At 35.3% G+C, this 18,880-nt stretch overlaps 1 protein-coding gene across 2 annotated transcripts in view; it reads left to right on the top strand.

The window, feature by feature from the left end:
• Positions 1 to 18,880, top strand: part of PPA2 (inorganic pyrophosphatase 2) — a 104,233-nt gene that overhangs the window by 68,411 nt on the left and 16,942 nt on the right. For both annotated transcript variants that reach the window (XM_017516830.2, XM_017516831.2), the window contains 3 exons: positions 5,069 to 5,196; positions 7,895 to 7,980; positions 18,094 to 18,163. In XM_017516830.2, the coding sequence (XP_017372319.1) occupies positions 5,069 to 5,196; positions 7,895 to 7,980; positions 18,094 to 18,163 (284 nt within the window). The remainder of the gene's footprint in view (positions 1 to 5,068; positions 5,197 to 7,894; positions 7,981 to 18,093; positions 18,164 to 18,880) is intronic.

Raw genomic sequence — 18,880 nt, forward strand, 5'->3', positions numbered from 1 at the left:
AAAAAAAAAAAAAAAGGAAAGAAAAGAAAATGTTTGAGGATTGCTTTTAGTTTTACTATAATTCAGGTTATTAATGTTATAGATTTATCCTTTTCTGCTCGTTGATACTTTGAATCTCATCTAAGCCTCATCTTTACTGGTTTTTTATTGTTATTTTTTTTCCCATTAGTAATTCCTCTCAGTTTTACTTTCTAAAAAATATCCAAAATCTTAACATTCATCACCACCTCCATACAACTACATTTATCTAAGCCTTTGCCATAGTTCACTTAAGTAGACTCTCCCAGTAGCCCCTTACTGGACTTCCAGCTTCCTTTTTTTTTTTTTTTTTTTTTTTTGTTTTTATAGTCTTTTCTTTACACATCAGATAGAAAGATCTTAAAACATTTACTCTACCCAAAACCATCCCAAAGTAAAAGCCATAGTCCTTAATATGGCCCTTCAAGTCCTTCATGACTGGACTGTGGCTGCTTCTCTAATCTTCTCGCCTAATACTTTCTGTTTTTTCACTGTGCTCTAGCCGTAGGACTTTCTTACTCTCTCCCTGAATGTTAAAAGCATACTCTTCAGAATATTTGCACTTACTGTCTTCCTCCCAGACCGCACTTCTTTCAGATACCTGAATGAGTTGCTCCCGCAGTTCATCCAAGACTCTACTAAAATGATTTCATCAGAGGATATATCCAACCTCTCATATCTAAAATTCTCCTCTTACCTTACTTGGAAAGCAGCCAATATGCATAACTATAGATTTTTATTTTTTTTCTCCTAATATTTAACTGTTTTCTTACCCAGGTCTAGTTTTTTATTTTTGTTTTTAGATGGGGTCTCACTGTGTTGCCCAGAGTGGTCTTGAACACCTAGGCTCAAGCAATCCTTCACCTCAGCTTCCGAAGTAGCTGGGATTAGGGGCATGCCATGGCACCTAGCTCCAGCCTTAATTTGACAGCAGATATTTTTAGCAACATTTTACTGAATTCTTTCAGAACATTCAAATTAACTTCATAAAAACAAAAACTTTTTTGTAACCATAAATTCACTGATGTATATAATATTTAATTATATCTCATAATTATAATAAAAGATACAGTTAGCATAAATGTTTTGGGAATAAACATACCTGATGCTTGGTAAAGCTAAAACTTGACTGATGGAAGGAGAAATGTGGGCTTCATTAGAGAGTACTCTGCCAGAGTCAGCATACATAATATGTGAACATTAGTCAGAATGTTCTGCACAAGTAGAGTCTTCAGTCCAGTAGGTTGATCAAGTAGAGTTCAATGAAAAGATCTTAATTTTTAATCAAAACTAGAAGCTGAAATAGATTTAGCTTGATTACATATATAGCTTTTCCAGATTATCCTAACTTTATTGATTAATTCATCTTTAAAATAAATGATATAATTGCCTATAATACTTTCATATAAAAATAATTCCAAGAGTGGGAATAAATGACTACTAGAGAATTGCCATTTTTCTTAAAATAACATAGATTGTAAAAAATACATCTAATAGGTTTGTGCTTGCCATTGTTCCATCTGTGAGCCGCACCCTTCTATAGAAGTAAATTGTCTTGCTGAGGAAAGAAAAAATAAAAGATGTCTTACAAATGGATAGTGTTGATGGTTGCACAAAATTGTAGACATACTTCATGTCACTAAATTATACACTTAAAAATGGTTAACATGGCAAATTTTATGTTATGGATATTTTATCACAGTAAAAGAAAACTGAAAAAATACATCTTTATTACATTTTTTAAATGTAAATAAAAACTTTGGGCAGTGTTACTGTGCAGCAGAGAAGAAAAAGCAGAAATTATTGAATTGGAAGTATTTATATAATACTAGTTCTATCATGAGTGAGTTGGATAAATTTTGGCAAACCTTTTAAACTGTCTTATCTGTAGTTTTCTTAAATTGAATACAAATGTCTTGTTCTTGACTCTTAGGAATTTCATGAAGAACAGTTAAGTTTTATATATACTTATGTATACTTTTCATAAACCACAAATAAGTTTATACACTTTAGCTAGAACTTTTTGTAATTTCAGAGGGGTTATTAAACTGACTGTTGGCATTAGATAAAAGAATTTGGCTTCAGGCATTTGCTATTGGGGTTTTAAAAAATATTTACTTTTTAAAATTTTTTTATTTTTTTAGACAGAGTCTTGCTTCGTCACCAGACACCAGGCTGGAGTGCAGTGGCACGATCTCGGCTCACTGCAACCTCCACCTGCCAGGTTCAAGCAGTTCTCCTGCCTCAGCGTGCCGAGTAGCTGTGACTACAGGTGCGCACCACCAAGCCCAGCTAATTTTTGTATTTTTAGTAGAGACGGGGTTTCACCATGTTGGCCAGGATGGTCTCGATCCCTTGACCTCGTGATCCGCCTGCCTCGGCCTCCCAAAGTGATGGGATTACAGACGTGAGCCACCTCACCCGGCCAAAAATGTTTACATTTCTTTCTGTAATGTTTTTTGTTTTGTTTTTTTGGGAAAATGCAGCTGTTTTCTCTTAGGGTATAATTTGTTGAGAATGGAAAAGTTTATCTTACATTTGGAGAGTTATACTTCCTATTTCCATTATAAAATTTTCATTTTTTTTCCTAATTGGTGTCTTTGCTTAATAGGTCCTCTTTACAACTTTTGGGGAGAAAGCCTCCTAGACTGAGATAGATATTAGATAATTAGCTTTTTCTTTCTCATTGGAAGTCAGTGAGTTAACTAACAGCAATCATATCAAAGTTACATGATTTGTATAAGTTACATACAATGGAACAGAGAACGATAGTTTACAAGGTACAATGATAAAGTCGTAAATCAGATTTAAGCAACAGAAAATGATTTATTGCTCTGTTGCCCAGGCCAGAGGGGAGTGGTGTGATCTTGGCTCACTGCAACCTCCCCATCCCAGGCTAAAGTATTTCTGCTGCCTCAGCCTCCCGAGTAGCTCGGACTACAGGCAAGCACCACCATGCCCAGCTAAATTTTTTTGTATTTTTAGGTACGGGGTTTCACCGTGTTGGCCAGACTGGTCTTTACTTCTGACTTCACGTGATGCACCTACTTTGACCTCCCAAAGTGCTTGGATTACAGGTGTGACCACCACACCCAGCCTAGAAAATCATTTATCTTGGGCACTGATTAAATTGCATTTCTAGATACCTACTGCCAGTAGACTAAAAGATTTTTTTCCTCTCTGAATAAGAACACCATAAGTTGGAGGAACTCAAAATTAATTAATTTTTGCAAAACATCCCTGTTTGTTTTGATAATAACAGAATCATTTTAATAGTATACTGTAATAAAATTACCAGCACCACTACTCTTGTGCTTTGTGGCCATTCTGAAGTAAAATAGGGGTTAATTGAACACAAGCACTGCTATACCAAGACAGTGGATCTGCTGAGAGGGCTGCTAAGTGACTAATGGCAGGTAGTGTATACAGTGTGGATACACTAGACAAAGGGGTGATTGATATCTTAGCCAGGATGAAGCAGGACAGCACAAGATTTCATCAGGCTACTCACACTGGTATGCAATTTAAAACTTATGAATTGTTTATCTTTGGAATTTTCCATTTAATATTTTTGGATTTAGTTGACTGTGGGTAACTGAAATGGCAGAAAACAAAACCGTGAATAAAGGGAGATTACTGTGTATATGATCCTCAGTGACTGGCTTTTTTTAGGTATCTTATCACACTCTACTCCTACGTAACAGTGATGTTCTAGCCATGCAGACCCATCTTTCTTTGTATATTCTGAAATACAGTCCCTTGCTTTTATGTGTGCTCTTCCTTCTACCTTTCCCCGTCTTGTCCAATTAGTGGTGTACTTCTCACTTTTATAATGCTTTCTTTTTTTTTTTTTAATTGCATTTTAGATTTTGGGGTACATGTGAAGAACATACAAGATTATTGCATAGGTACACACATGGCAACGTGATTTGCTGCCTTCCTCCCCTTCACCTATATCTGGCATTTCTCCCCATGCTCTCTCTCCCCAACTCCCCGCCCCCTGCTGTCTCTCCCCTAATTCCCCCCAACAGACCCCAGTGTGTGATGCTCTCCTCCCTGTGTCCATGTGTTCTTATTGTTCAACTCCCGCCTATGAGTGAGAACATGCGGTGTTTGATTTTCTGTTCTTGTGTCAGTTTGTTGAGAATGATGGTTTCCAGGTTCATCCATGTCCCTACGAAGGACACGAACTCATCGTTTTTGATGGCTGCATAATATTCCATGGTGTATATGTGCCACATTTTCCCTGTCCAGTCTATCATCGATGGGCATTTGGGTTGGTTCCAGGTCTTTGCTATTGTAAACAGTGCTGCAATGAACATTTGTGTGCATGTGTCCTTATAGTAGAACGCTTTATAATCCTTCGGATGTATACCCAGTAATGGGATTGCTGGGTCAAATGGAATTTCTATTTCTAGGTCCTTGAGGAATCGTCACACTGTCTTCCACAATGGTTAACTAATTTACACTCCCACCAACAGTGCAAAAGTGTTCCTAATTCTCCATATCCTCTCCAGCATCTGTTGTCTCCAGATTTTTTAATGATCACCATTCTAACTGGCATGAGATGGTATCTTAATGTAGTTTTGATTTGCATTTCTCTAATGACCAATGATGATGAGCATTTTATAATGCTTTCTTTTACTCTCGCTCTATTACATTACCATTCCTTGTGTATATCTCTGTTAAAACCTCATTGCTTTTTCACTGCAATTTTTTATCTCTTCATCTCTTTCCCTGAATTAAACCTCTGAGTATCATGATGAAAAGAACTTTGTTGTATCCATCTATTTATTTCCCATACATAGCACATTGTCTGAAATGCTTTGTAAATGCTTGTAGAGAGTGGGAATAGTATTATGCATATGGAAACACAAAAGTCTGAAGGTGATATGTGTCAACAATGCTGCTGCTCTAGGTATTAATAATCGATTGTGCTGCTGGTTAGACTGGGCTCCGTGATTGCTGGCTCCCTTAGTCTAATGCTCTGCCATTAAATGGCCTGAGTTTTGGTTCTTAACAAAACATCTTTTTTGTTTTTTCTTTACAGATATTGATGATGTTAAGAAGTTCAAACCGGGTTACCTCGAAGCTACCCTTAATTGGTTTAGATTATATAAGGTACCAGATGGAAAACCAGAAAACCGGTTTGCTTTCAATGGAGAATTCAAAAACAAGGTGAAGATGAGAATCTGTATTTTAAAATGTACCTCCTGATACCTGTACAATACTCGTTTCACTTGGGGAGTTTCTTATGTGAATATCTATATATAGCATCGTAAGAAAAAACAAACTTACATATTTAGAAACATGATTTTATTATTTAAATTTTGTTTCAGAAGCTCTTTAAGTGAATAAACAAGGCTGAAAAAATATCTATTTCCATCTGTCTGTCTGTAGCTCCTTCATCTTAGAAAATGAAGGAATTTTATGATCAGTCTAATTTTGCAAATTGTGTATATAGAAAAACTTTCTATTTACTGTTTTATGGAAGAGAAAGTTACTCACCCTTAATGTAAGTCCATAGGAGCCTTCCTCCTAAGTGTTCATTCTACCATGGCAGAACTCAGCTTGTTAACAATTGAAAGGACACCTGAATTATCTTACTGTCATAGGATTTTTCTATTAGAATACCAGAGTTACCACAAAGTATCTCTAATATGATACAAATGGAGAGAACAGGCCAAGGAGTTAAAGTCTAAAACATGGAATTTTTTTTTTAAGTTATTACCACTAGGTAAACTAAACATTTGAAACCAGCTTTTAAGTGGATACCAATAAGTATGTTTTCTAAGTGAACTAAGGCATGTTAATGAAAACTTAAAATTCATAATGGGTACTTTGCTATAAAATAACTGATTACTGGACTCAATATTTTTTGAAAGCACATTAAAAGAACAAATCTTGAGGGCTTTGTCTGGAATTATTCAATATAAATATAAAATTATTATTTTAGATTAAATTCTCTTCCTTACAATATTGAAAATTTATATAATAAATTATTTTTTTCTTCAAAAAATTTGCATTTTATTATTGAGATAATTGAAATTTCAAACCTATATAGTATTTTTGTGGCTCCTTATTGCCTCAGGGTAAGCCTGCCAAGTCATGAATTTGTAAAGAATGAGTAGTTTTTGCTTTTTTTTTTTTTTTTTTTTTTTTTTTTTTTTNAGGTCACTTATACAACCTCTTGAGAAAATAATTGTTTTATGCATTGCTTTTTACTACTACTATTTAAAATATAGAGCCTTACTTCCTTTAGTATTGCTATGAAAGAATTCCTGAGGCTGGGTAATTTATAAAGAAAAGAGATTTATTTAGCTCACAGGCTATACAAGTGGCGTGGTGCTGGCATCTGCTTCTGATAAGGACGTCAGAAAGCTTCCAGTCATGCCAGAAGACAGAGGGGCAGCAGGCATGTCACAGGGAGAGAGAGAAAGCAAGTGAGAGAGGTGGAAGGTACCCAGGCTCTTTGTAACAATCAGTTATTGTGGGAACTACCAGAGCAAGAACTCACTCATTACTCTGAGGAGGCACCAAGCCATTCATGAGGAATCCACCCCCATGATCCACACACCTCCCATTAGGCCTCACTTCCAACACTGGGGATCAAATTTGAACATGAGATTTGAGAGGACAAATTCCCTCAAACTATAGCAAAGCATAACTCAAGAATTAAGTTGTCCCTCTTTAACATGGTTGGAAAGATGGCTCCTTTCTTTTATTCTAGGTTTTTCTGCCACTCCTCTAAGCAAGTGTTGGAATTGATTCTAAATAATCACACTTGTCCAAATAATTTGATTTAAAAATCTATCTTTGCATAATCAGATAATGTATTTGATTTCTTGTCCTATATCTGAAGTGAGACCCCCCAACACTACCTCATTGAGAAATAAGCCGTCCTCCATCACAGGCAATAGTAGACCTGAGAGAACTTCTCTTTTCAGAGGATAAATTTCCCATTATTACTATATCTCAGTTCCCAAGATTCTTTATTATCATAATTTGTTTAGTTATCATAATGTATTTAGTTATCATTGAAGAAGAAAGGAACTAGTGTGAACTAACCAGTAAGGACTCTCCTTAAGGAAAACAAACAACATTTTGAGGGAAAAGAATCTGAAGAACTTTCTGCTTTGGAATTATAAAGCGAGTTTTCGTTAGATGTTCTTACTGGATGTATATCTAGCAAGAAGTATATGTATTATTGATAATGCATTTTTAGACACTGTCATAAATGTCTAGGAGATGTACTATTTTCAGACAGCGGATAGTCTAAAATTACTTAGACTGAAAAAACTACATTTAGACTGCCTGCAGTTTTGGTGATGCTGAAAAGGATAGGTGCATGCTTACTGACAAGCCAGGTACTGGGTTAAGCACTTTACATATGTCATTTATTCTTTCAACACTTCTGCGACTTAGAGCAGAGGTTAGCAAACTTTTTTTTGTAATGGGTCATGTAGAAAATATTTTAGGCTTTGCAGACCGTATAATTTCTGCCACAGGTATTTAACTCTGCCTTTATAGTACTAGAGCAGCCATAGGCCAAACACAAACAAATGTGACTATTCTGTAAAACTTTACAGGTGGCAGGCTGGATTTTACCCATAGACCCTAGTTTGCCAGCCCCTGATATAGATTATCCCTATTATATTCTACTTCATAGATGAAGAAATTGAGGCTTAGCAAGCTTAAGTAACTTGCCCAAAGTCACACAGCTGATAAATAGGGAAGCCAGAATTTATACCAAGTTTTGCCTGACTCTGGAGCTCGTGCTCTTAACGATTAACTGTCGTCACAAAATTAGTTTTGTGTTAGTATAACAGTGACTGATATTAAATACATCTTTTTTTATTTGTTTGTTTGGAGCTAGGCTTTTGCTCTTGAAGTTGTTAAATCCACTCATCAATGTTGGAAAGCATTGCTTATGAAGAAGTGTAATGGAAGGACTATAAATTGGTAAGAATTTGTCTTTTCTATGTAAGTAATGTTATTTTATTACTAATTGGTGTTAAACAGCCATATAATACTTCTCAGTTTCAGATTTTTTAAAAACAGAGAATAGCATGGTTTTTTTTTTATTTAAACAATACAGAGTATCTACCTATTCATTGGGCATTTAAATGCTGGACACTATTAAGCTAGGAATTGACGTGATCCTTTTTCTCAAGGGATTTATGATTTTATAATTTAGTGGAAATACTGACAAATAAATGGACATTTAATTGGAATACATTGTGCAAAGATAAAAAATGCAATTTTTCAATAGGCAAATCTATATGGTTATTTTATTTGCCTAATAACTACTATAATTTCTTAGAAAGTAAAAGCCTTCTTATCCAACATGATCACTAGTTGATTGATTCAGAGGAATTAAGTAATAGTAACATAAATCAAATATTTAATTTAAAACATTTAAATGTATATTCACCCATCTTTGGATATAGGGCTAAGCCCCGTTTAATACAGATTCCATAGAGATTTTGTATATACTCTAACATAACATAGGATAAAAAATAAAGATCCTGTAATCCTTAAGCTCCTTATAACTAAAAATTCCTGACAGATTTTTAGGGTTCTTTTTATAAAAAAATCATTTAAATTGTGTTATCCACACCAAATTTGACACCAAGTTTCTGTAGTGATTCACCTTCATTGAGGCTCTTTTATTGTTTAAAGCCTTGATAGTTTTATAACCTACTTAATGTTTATAGAAACAGTTCTTCCATGCTTTTTCACAGTTCATCTGTGAACATAATTAATACCTAAGTTATGAAATTATAGTAACAAGTACAATTGGCAAACACATTTAGGAACAAAAACAATTGACTCTTGGTAAGTCTAAGTATAGGAGGCAAAAGCAGGTCCTGTGGGGTACTAAAGATATTACTATGAATACGATAGAGTCCCTGTGCCCTCTGAGCGTAGTCTGGGAATCAAGAGGGATGTTTAAGAAATCATTAGAATAAGGTAATCTGATGGAGTAAAGAATTATTTAATTTCAAGGACTGTTTTATCTAAGGCATCAAGAAGGCCCATTTTACCTACAACACAAATACTTGAACATTCAATATATTGATTCTGTTTCTCTTGCTTGCTAAAGAAACAATGTCAACTCCTCGGCCTTCTCCCGTTTTTCTTACCTCTTATGGAGAGCACTCTCTCTTTTTTTCTTAAGCATAATCTTAAAAAGTAGATAATTGTTTCTAATTTAAATAATATAATTTATTAACAGCAAAGCTGGATATGATTGAATGTCCCCTAGTTTTGTCTATCCTAGTAACTGGTAGACTGAGCTATCCTTTACGGTCTAAAAGTGAAACTTCAGTGTAATGAGTCGCTCCAATATGAAGGGGGGGTCTCTGATTGTCTGAGATATATTTGCTTGCTCTTTGCTGTCTTATCTCCTTCCTAATTGTACTTTCTAAAAAGCTTACGCAGTTTTTGATGAGACTTGAGTGTTTCCCCAGGTTTCCTCAGCTACACAGCTAGAGACTATTTGTTTGGTTAGTATCTCTACAGCCTGAATTCATACCTTCTGTGCTGAGTCTAATTATCCTTACTGTGAAGGTAACTTTATTTCTAAGCTCTGGAATCATTTTGCTGTAGTCTCCTGAGTAATGATAAGGATTACATTAACAATAAGAGTTGATATTTATTAACTCTATATGTTCCAGGTTCTGAGTGATTTATATATGTTATGTAATTAATATTCAAGAATCCTATAAAGTATGTATTGTTATTATCTCCATTTTACACATGAGGAAATTCAGTCCACATAAATATTTAGGTTAACTTATCTAAGGTCACACAACGCATGGTGGAGCCAGGATTTAACCTTACTTTTTCTTTTTTTTGAGGCGGAGTCTTGTTCTGTCACCCAAGTTGGAGTGCAGTGGCAAGATCTTGGCTTACTGCAACTTCTGCCCCCCAGGTTCAAGTGATTAGCAATTCTCCTGCCTCAGCCTCTCAAGTAGCTGGGATTACAGGTGCCTGAAAACATGCCTGGCTAATTTGTGTATTTTTAGTAAAGACAGGTTCTGCCATGTTGGGCAGGCTGGTCTCAAACTCCTGGCCTCAAGTTATCTGCCCGCCTTGTCCTCCCAAAGTGCTAGAATTACATGTGTGAGCCACTGCACCTGGCCTAAACCTTACTCTCTTAATAGCTGTATTCTTTTGCCTCCTCTACATTTTTACAATAAAATAACTTTTTCTAGTTGAAGAATTTTCTTTTTATTTTTTATTTATTTATTTATTTTTTGAGATAGATTCTTGCTCTGTCACCAGGCTGGAGCACAGCGGCACAGTCTCAGCTCACTGCAACCGCCGCCTCCCAGGTTCAAGCGATTCTTCCGCCTCAGCTTCCCAAGTAGCTGGGACTACAGGCTCATGCCACCACACCTGGCTAATTTTTGTATTTTTAGTAGAGATGGGGGTTTCACCATGTTGGCCAGGATAGTCTCGATCTCTTGACATCGTGATCCGCCTGCCTCAGCCTCCCAAAGTGCTGGGATTACAGGTGTGAGCCACCATGCCCAGCCTAAGAATTTTCAGAATATAAGTTTCAGTATATAAATCATATGCATCTAGAAACTTTAAAGTCCAAGATCTTCAAAATTTTAACTCATTTTAATCCATATTTCTCTCATTTTTAAATCTTAATTCGAAAATACATTCAGAGTCATTAGTTTTTATTTCTTTTGCCTTTATATAATGAATTGCCTATCTTTCTTAATTCCTTAAACTCTACCATTATAAATTGGCAAGCCTTCCTCTGCCTTCCTTTTTGAAACCTGTTCTCACTTAGTTCAGTTTAGGTCTATACTATCATAGACATTCTCTCAATTTGTATGTAATACACAGAATTAACTAGGGAAATTGTTATAGAACTCAGATACATTGTCCCCTTCTTTAAACTTAGTGTATTCATATCTTTAGGAAGTAGGGTCTAAACATGTATGTTTTTAAAGCCCCCTATGTAATTCTGATGAGCCTCTCTGCTTAAGAACCATATTATTATTATTATTATTACTATTATTATTATTATTATTTATTTTGAGACACTGTCTTGCTCTGTTGCCCAGACTGGAGTGCAGGGGTGTGAACATAACTCACTGCAGCCTCAACTCCCAGAGTTAAGCAATCCTTCCACCTCAGTCTCCCAAGTAGCTGGGACTACAGGCACGCACCACCACACCTGGCTACTTTTTAAAATTTTTGTATAGTGTCTCAGTATGTTGCTGTGTATTGTCTTGAACTCCTGGGCTCAAGCAATCCACCCACCTCAGCCTCCCAAAGTGCTGGGGTTACAGGCATGAGCCACTGCTGCCAGCCTGAAGAATCATAAAATCCAAACTTGTTCTCATGGAAAAACAAACAAAGCCTTCCAAGATTTAGATAATCTTTATAGCCTCATTTTCCGTCACTTCTTGTATCTTATTTCATGTTACAACAACTGAAAGCCACTTGTCACTCCCTACAAACACTGTGCTTGTAGTGATCTCTAGACCTTTACTCATTTTGTTTCTTTTGCCATGATTGTCTTCTCTTTTCTTGAACTGGCCAAGTTACTCATCTTTTAAGATTTAATTTTTATGTCGTCTTCTCTAGGAGACATTCCCTCTAATAGCCCCATGCTAGCTTAAGTGCCAGTACTCTCTGTATTCCTTGTCCCCTATGGATTTCTGTCATTACATTTGTCATAAAGTACTTGGTTCGTGAATTTGTCGTCTTCTCTACAATATAAGTTCCTCAAAAGCAGATTAATAAAGATGCCTGATTCATCCTTATATTCCTAATGCCTGGCATGGAGTAGCCACTCAATAAATATCTGTTGGAGCAAATTGTTGAATAATATTTTAAAACAACAAACATTTGTTTTTGTTTTTGTTTTCTTTAATCCAGGTAGTGTCTCTTTTTTTTCCAGCAGCACTGGATTTATTAAGTTCTTTTAACTGATACCTTGAAAATTCTCTTTCTCCAAATAAGATTTTTGTTGTTGTTGTGTATTCTTTTTTCCACTGCTGGATGTTTACTCTGAAAGCTAAATATTCTTTTAAAAGAGAGAATTTTATTATTTCTAGTCTTACCTAAGAAAACTTTAAATTCGATTCTGGGGGAAATCATTTTTTGCCATTGGAGTTTATTCCTTAGTCCTCTCTCATGCTCTCTTCAACCAGTTGATATACCTTATTAAGAAATCAGAAATGTACTATTCTGTTTACTACTTTATTAACCACTATTTATTTTGATCTGTCTTATACATTTTTCAAGTTTCGATTGATTCTTGAGTGCCTTCTAGTTATAAATCTAAACTAATTCAGTTACTTAGCATTTCTTTACTCATAAATTGTTTTTTAATTAAGTCATTCTGCTGTTTAATATATTCTATATAGTACTGCCAGAATTATCTTTCAAAAGTATGAATATGACTGTCATTTTTATGCCTAAAAACATCTTATGATTCCCTTCAAATATGGGATTTCATCCAACCCTTCCATCCTAAAACAATATGGATTTTATCCAACCCTTCCATCCTTAAACAATATGTCCAAACCTACCTCTCCAGCCTCATGGGCTATTCCTTCCCATCCCTTTATCTTTCTTCGGACATCTTCATTTTTCAAGAAGGAGTTTAGATGTCACCTCTGCACAGTTTCATTTTTGTTGGGCTGTCATATCACTGCTGTACATATCTCTATCTAGAACTAGCGGTGTATTTTTTTAAAAATACTTTGTATTGAATTTTTACCTCAGTACTTGATAACAGAACTTGACGCAGTAGATAGTCTAAATATGCTTACCGAATAAAGAAATATATTCAATTCTTCTAAATTATTTAGGTCTTGAAGTTTTTATTTATTTATTTTTCCCTTACTTTAAGTTCCAGGACACATATGTAGAACGTGCAGGTTTGTTACACAGGTATACATGTGCCAATGGTGGTTTGTTGCACTTGTCAACCCATCACCTAGGTATTATGCCCTGCATGCATCAGCCATTTGTCCTGATAATCTCCCTCCTCTCCCCCCATTGACAGGCCCCAGTGTGTGTTGTTCCCTTCCCTGTGTCCATGTGTTCTTACTCTTCAGCTCCCACTGATAAATGAGAACATGAGGTGTAGCCGGGCGCGGTGGCTCAAGCCTGTAATCCCAGCACTTTGGGAGGCCGAGGCGGGTGGATCACAAGGTCAAGAGATCGAGACCATCCTGGTCAACACGGTGAAACCCCGTCTCTACTAAAAATACAAAAAATTAGCTGGGCATGGTGGCGCGTGCCTGTAATCCCAGCTACTCAGGAGGCTGAGGCAGGAGAATTGCCTGAACCCAGGAGGCGGAGGTTGCGGTGAGCCGAGATCGTGCCATTGCACTCCAGCCTGGGTAACAAGAGCGAAACTCCGTCCCCCCCCCAAAAAAAAAAGAGAACATGAGGTGTTTGGTTTTCTGCTCCTGCATTAGTTTGCTGAGGATGATGGCTTCCAGATTCATCCATGTCCCTGCAAAGGACATGATGTTATTCCTTTTTATGGCTGCATAGTATTCCATGATGTGTATGCACAACATTTTCTTTATTCAGTCTATCATTGATGGGCATTTGGGTTGGTTCCATGTCTTTGCTATTGTGAATAGTGCTGCAGTAAAAATACGTATGCATGTGTCTTCATAGTAGAATGATTTATATTCCTTTGGGTAGGTATACCTAGTAATGAAATTGCTGGGTTAAATGGGGTTTCTGGTTCTGGGTCCTTGAGGAATTGCCACACTGTCTTCCACAATGGTTGAACTAATTTACATTCCCACCAACAGTGTAAAAGTGTTCCTCTTTTTTCACAGCCTCACTATCATCTATTGTTTCTTGACTTTTTAATAATTGTCATTCTGACTGGAGTGAGATCGTATCTTATTGTGGTTTGATTTGCATTTCTCTAATGATCAGTGATGAGCTTTTTTTCATATTCGTTGGCTGCATAAATGTCTTTTGAGAAATGTCTGTTCATATCCTTTGCCCACTTTTTGATGAGGTTGTTTGTTTTTTTCTTGTAAATTTGTTTAAGTTCCTTGAAAATTCTGGCTATTAGACCTTTGTCAGATAGGTAGATTGCAAAAATTTTCTCCCATTAATAGGTTGCCTGTTCACTCTATGCTAATTTCTTTTGCTGTGCCGAAGCTCTTTAGTTAGTTAAATCCTACTTATCAATTTTGGCTTTTGTTGCAATTGCTTTTGGTGTTTTAGTCATGAAGTCTTTGCCCATACCTGTGTCCTGAGTGGTATTGCCTAGGTTTTCTTCTAGGGTTTTTATGGTTTTGGGCTTTACATTTAAGTCTTTAATCCATCTTGAGTTAATTTTTGCATAAGGTGTAAGGAAGGGGTCCAGTTTCAGTTTTCTGTGTATGGCCAGCCAGTTTTTCCAGCACCATTTATTGAATAGGGAATCCTTTCCCCATTGCTTGTTTTTATCAAGGTTTGTTGAAGTTCAGATAGTTGTAGATGTGTGGTGTTATTTCTGGGGTCACTGTTTTGCTCCATTGATCTATATGTCTGTTTTGGTGCCAGTAATCTGGTACTTCTTTATGTATTGATAGCCTCAGTTGTTTTAGCTTTGTGTACATTTATCTCAAGGTCACATTCTTCTATAAACTTTGGAGGTTATGGTCTAAAATTGTTCTCATTCTTATTTCTTTAAATTTTCTCTCTCTCTTTTTCTTGACTATTTTGCTTTAGAATGAAAAGTCTTGACAAATCTTTATCCTGGACACTGTTTTTGAGGATTCTCATGAGTGTGAGACATTGTTTGATTTGAAATTTACTTGAAGAAAATGATTTTCCCTTCACTAAAGTTCCATGTTACTGGCCCTGTAAATTTCATCTTTTATTTGTCTGTTTATTATTTGCAGGTAATTTTCCATTTTTTTCACTTATTTTACCTATTATTTGTCTACTAATATACTTTATTATTTTTATATGTAATTTGGGTATGTTGTACACAGCATTTTTTGTTTTATTGATTTTTTTGCTCTAATGTCATCTGCTTGTTTTGGTCAACAAGGTTTTATATAGGTCATGTAACATTTATAAATTTAGAATATAATATTTAGTATCTTAGTGTAAAAAGGAAAGCAGTGCATTCTTTTTAGGTTTTTTTGTAAAGTTTCATTTATCTTAGGCACTAACAGTCCTTTAAATGATTATATTGCATTTCCTCCAGCAGGTCATAGTCATGGTTTGAAAACTAAAAAGAATCTTAAAGATTAAAAGCTCCTTGGAGACACCATGAATCATTATTGTATCTCCAGTATCTGGAAAAATCCCTGACACGTAGTATGATTTTTTGAATTGGCAAATAAATATGAATCAATGTAAAACAACTATTTTTATATGAAGGCCAGAAAATATTTTTATATTTCTTCATATCATGCCTTTTATTACATCTTTAAACATTCAAAGTACAAATAACTTTATTAAATCCAAGAGGGGGTAAAGTACATATATGTATGCACACACATATTTACATACATATATGTTCTTACAACCCAGATTACGTATTTTATCAACTAAAAGGATGTCAGTGAGGTTGTTGGCACTGTTTTTAGCTGATAAAAGACTAATAGAAGAGCCTATTTGAGAAATACTAACGAGGAACTTTGTAGTCTTTCATCCTATGTATCGGTATATCTTATAAGAATCTTACAAGTTCATTTGTCTATCCTTTCCATTTCATTCTTGAAACAGTGGTGCTGATTCTTTCTTTCTTTCTTTCTTTCTTTCTTTCTTTCTTTCTTTCTTTCTTTCTTTCTTTCTTTCTTTCTTTTTTTTCTTTCTTTCTTTCCTTCTTTCCTTCCTTCCTTCCTTCCTTCTTTCCTTCCTTCCTTCCTTCTTTTTCTTTCTCTCTTTCTCTCTTTCTTTCAATCTTTTTCTCACTCTTTCTCTCTTTCTTTCTCTCTCTGTTTATCTCTTTTTCTCTTTCTTTCTCTCTCTCTTCCTTTCTTCCTTTCTTTCTGACAGAGTCTTGCTCTGTCAAGCAGCCGGGATTATAAGAGTGTACTGTCACACCTGGCTAATTTTTGTATTTTTAGTAGAGATGGGGTTTCATCATGCTGGCCAGGCTGGTTTTGAACTCCTGAACTTCAGGCCTTGGCCTCCCAAAGTTCTGGGATTATAGGCATTAGCCATCACCCTAGACTGCTCACACATTTTTTTAAAGTGAAAAATAGCAGAGTCAGTTTACTTTCTCAAGGGATATCACTACTGGCTACTTGTCAAGACATTTTATCGGAGATATTTTTAAATTTTTTTAATTTTTAAAATTAAAATAAAATTGTAATTATTTTCAAATTTTACAGTGCTGGCTTTAATATTGTCATTTTTTTCTAAGATTCCTATTCACAGTTTCATTTTGTTGTAAGAGTAGCAGATTTAGAAGTAGAGTTATCTGATTTATCAGATTAGAAATACAGGACACCAGTTAAATTTGAATTTCAGAATAACAAATATTTTTCCATGTAAGTATGTGTGTCTCCTTCAATATTTGGGACATACTCAAACTAACAAATAGTTTGCTGCTTATTTGAAATTCAAATGTAATTGGTTGTTCTGTGTTTTATATAGTAACTGTATCTAGAAAAGGCTCCCCCCCCCACCCCTCCTGCTCTCTCACCATCATTTTCCCAGGATTTCCAAGGAATGTTTTACTTTGGTTTAGTTATAATATTAAAAGCATTGTATGTATTGTAATTAGTACTTTATATACCATACTTTCTTCACAGGACCAACACTTAAGATTTTGCAGTGTCTAATATTTTGCCTGGTTCTTTTAAAATTTATTTTTGACATTCATCAAGAAAACATTTGACTTACAAGGCTCTACCTTTTTCAATTTTCAGCTTATTTAAACATGAGCTGTAGAAAAGAGAACACAAAAAACTTTGTCTTTTTTTCCCTCAAATTTTATTTTAAGTTTTGAAGTACATGTGCAGGATGTGCAGTTTTGTTATATAGGAAACGTGCCATGGTGGCAAAAAACTTAGTCTTAAAGACGTTGCTGTTAATTTTCATCAAATTCTATTTATGCCCAGAATGAAAATGGATCCCACATTATGAGTCTGGATAGAAGCCAAAATGGCCACTTATTATAATCACTGTATACTCAGTGTCATCAATTACAGACAGATATAGACAGATGTTTTATTACAATATCCCAACATGTTTCACAAGCTATTGTGAAAATAAATTTGATAATGTATATCCTTAGGTTCACTTGAGGGTTTGTGTTTACGTGTGTTTTACCTATTATTTTTATCTTTTAGGAATCTCCTAATCACTTTTTCTTCTATTTAAAAAGTTAATTTGGCTTTAACTCCCTTCTCTACCACCGATTTCTATATCCATATTAATCTGTCTTTTCTTTTAATGAAGTTTTTAAAATTCAGTCTTAATATGTTTCAGAGGAATGATGCTTTTGCTTTCCTCTAGAGGGTGGCAATATGTAATGAGTGGCATGCTTTTAGAGGTACAGGAAAGGCATTTGACCCTACGGAGCCTTCCCTCTCAGGGAAGGAGCTGCTGTTCTTATACCTGGCTGAACTTCCCTACGTATAAGAAAACGAACTTTATGTTCATGTAGTTTTCTCTTTAATCTCTTTATCTGTGAAAGAGATTCTGCAACAGCTTTCAGTAGCTAATTACAGTGTTTGTCACCTCAAGAGAAAAATTTATCCTTATAGTCCCATTCTGTGGGTCAAATTTGGTTCCTCTTTTCTTCAGTAAAGGTGAAGTGCAATTGTGGTGGAGCTTTTTAAATATACCTGGAAATTATTAGGATTTGTGTAATAGGACTTTTAAACATCTTTTCATCATTCTAGAGAGTGCTCTGCTGTGGACTACTCAATACTTATAACCTTGCCTGAAAGAATATACAATAACTTTCATTGTCTTAATTTTTATCCATTTCGTTTCCATTCATTGGTTGAAAGTATACAACTGATATGGAGTATCTGAAATTAGTTTTGGGGGGTTTTTTTTGGTAATTGTTTCTTTTTATCCTGTTTAATAATATCATTCTCTTTTCCTCTCCAGCACAAATGTGCAGATATCTGATAGCCCTTTTCGTTGCACTCAAGAGGAAGCAAGATCATTAGTTGAATCGGTAAGGGGCAAACATCCAAGACATCCTTTAATCTTATAAATGTCATAGGAAGTCTAGTAGAAATTCTGAAATTTCTAGCGATGAAATGTGTCAAGTCCTTTTGAGAAGGATAAAGCTTAAAAATAACATTGAAATCTACTTTTATAATTCAAGGAATTTAAATGAAAAACTTAAAACCTTTTAGTTAGTTTTTAAATTCCGTATTTGAAAGTACATTAACCATTTAGTTAATTTCATGACACTGTTTTTCTTATCAGTTTATTATTGTTTATATAAATATGCTGTCCTCTGTACTGTCATATCTCCATGAATTATCTTCTGTCCAGTGTCTACATGGGAACTAGCTATTGGCACAGTTCCAGCTTAAGAAAAATAAAATTGGCCCAACATGGGAGCGCATTCCTGGCCAAGGCGGGTGAATCACTTGAGGCTGGGAGTTTGAGACCAGCCTGGCCAACATAGCAAAACCCGATCTCTACTAAAAATAGAAAAAATTAGCTGGGCCTGGTGGTACATCCCTGTAATCCCAACTACTCAAGAGGCTGAGGCACAAGAATCACTTGAACTGGGAGACAGAGGTTGCAGTGAGCTAAGATTGTGCCACTGTACTCCAGCCTGGGTGACAGAGTGAGACTCTGTCTCAAAAAAAAAAAAAGAAAAGAAAAGAAAAGAAATTTAAACTAAAAATAAAATTATGTTTTTCACCTTAAGAAAAAC

This window comes from Cebus imitator, unplaced genomic scaffold (genome assembly GCF_001604975.1).
Source record: "Cebus imitator isolate Cc_AM_T3 unplaced genomic scaffold, Cebus_imitator-1.0 Scaffold606, whole genome shotgun sequence".
Classification (NCBI taxonomy): domain Eukaryota; kingdom Metazoa; phylum Chordata; class Mammalia; order Primates; family Cebidae; genus Cebus; species Cebus imitator.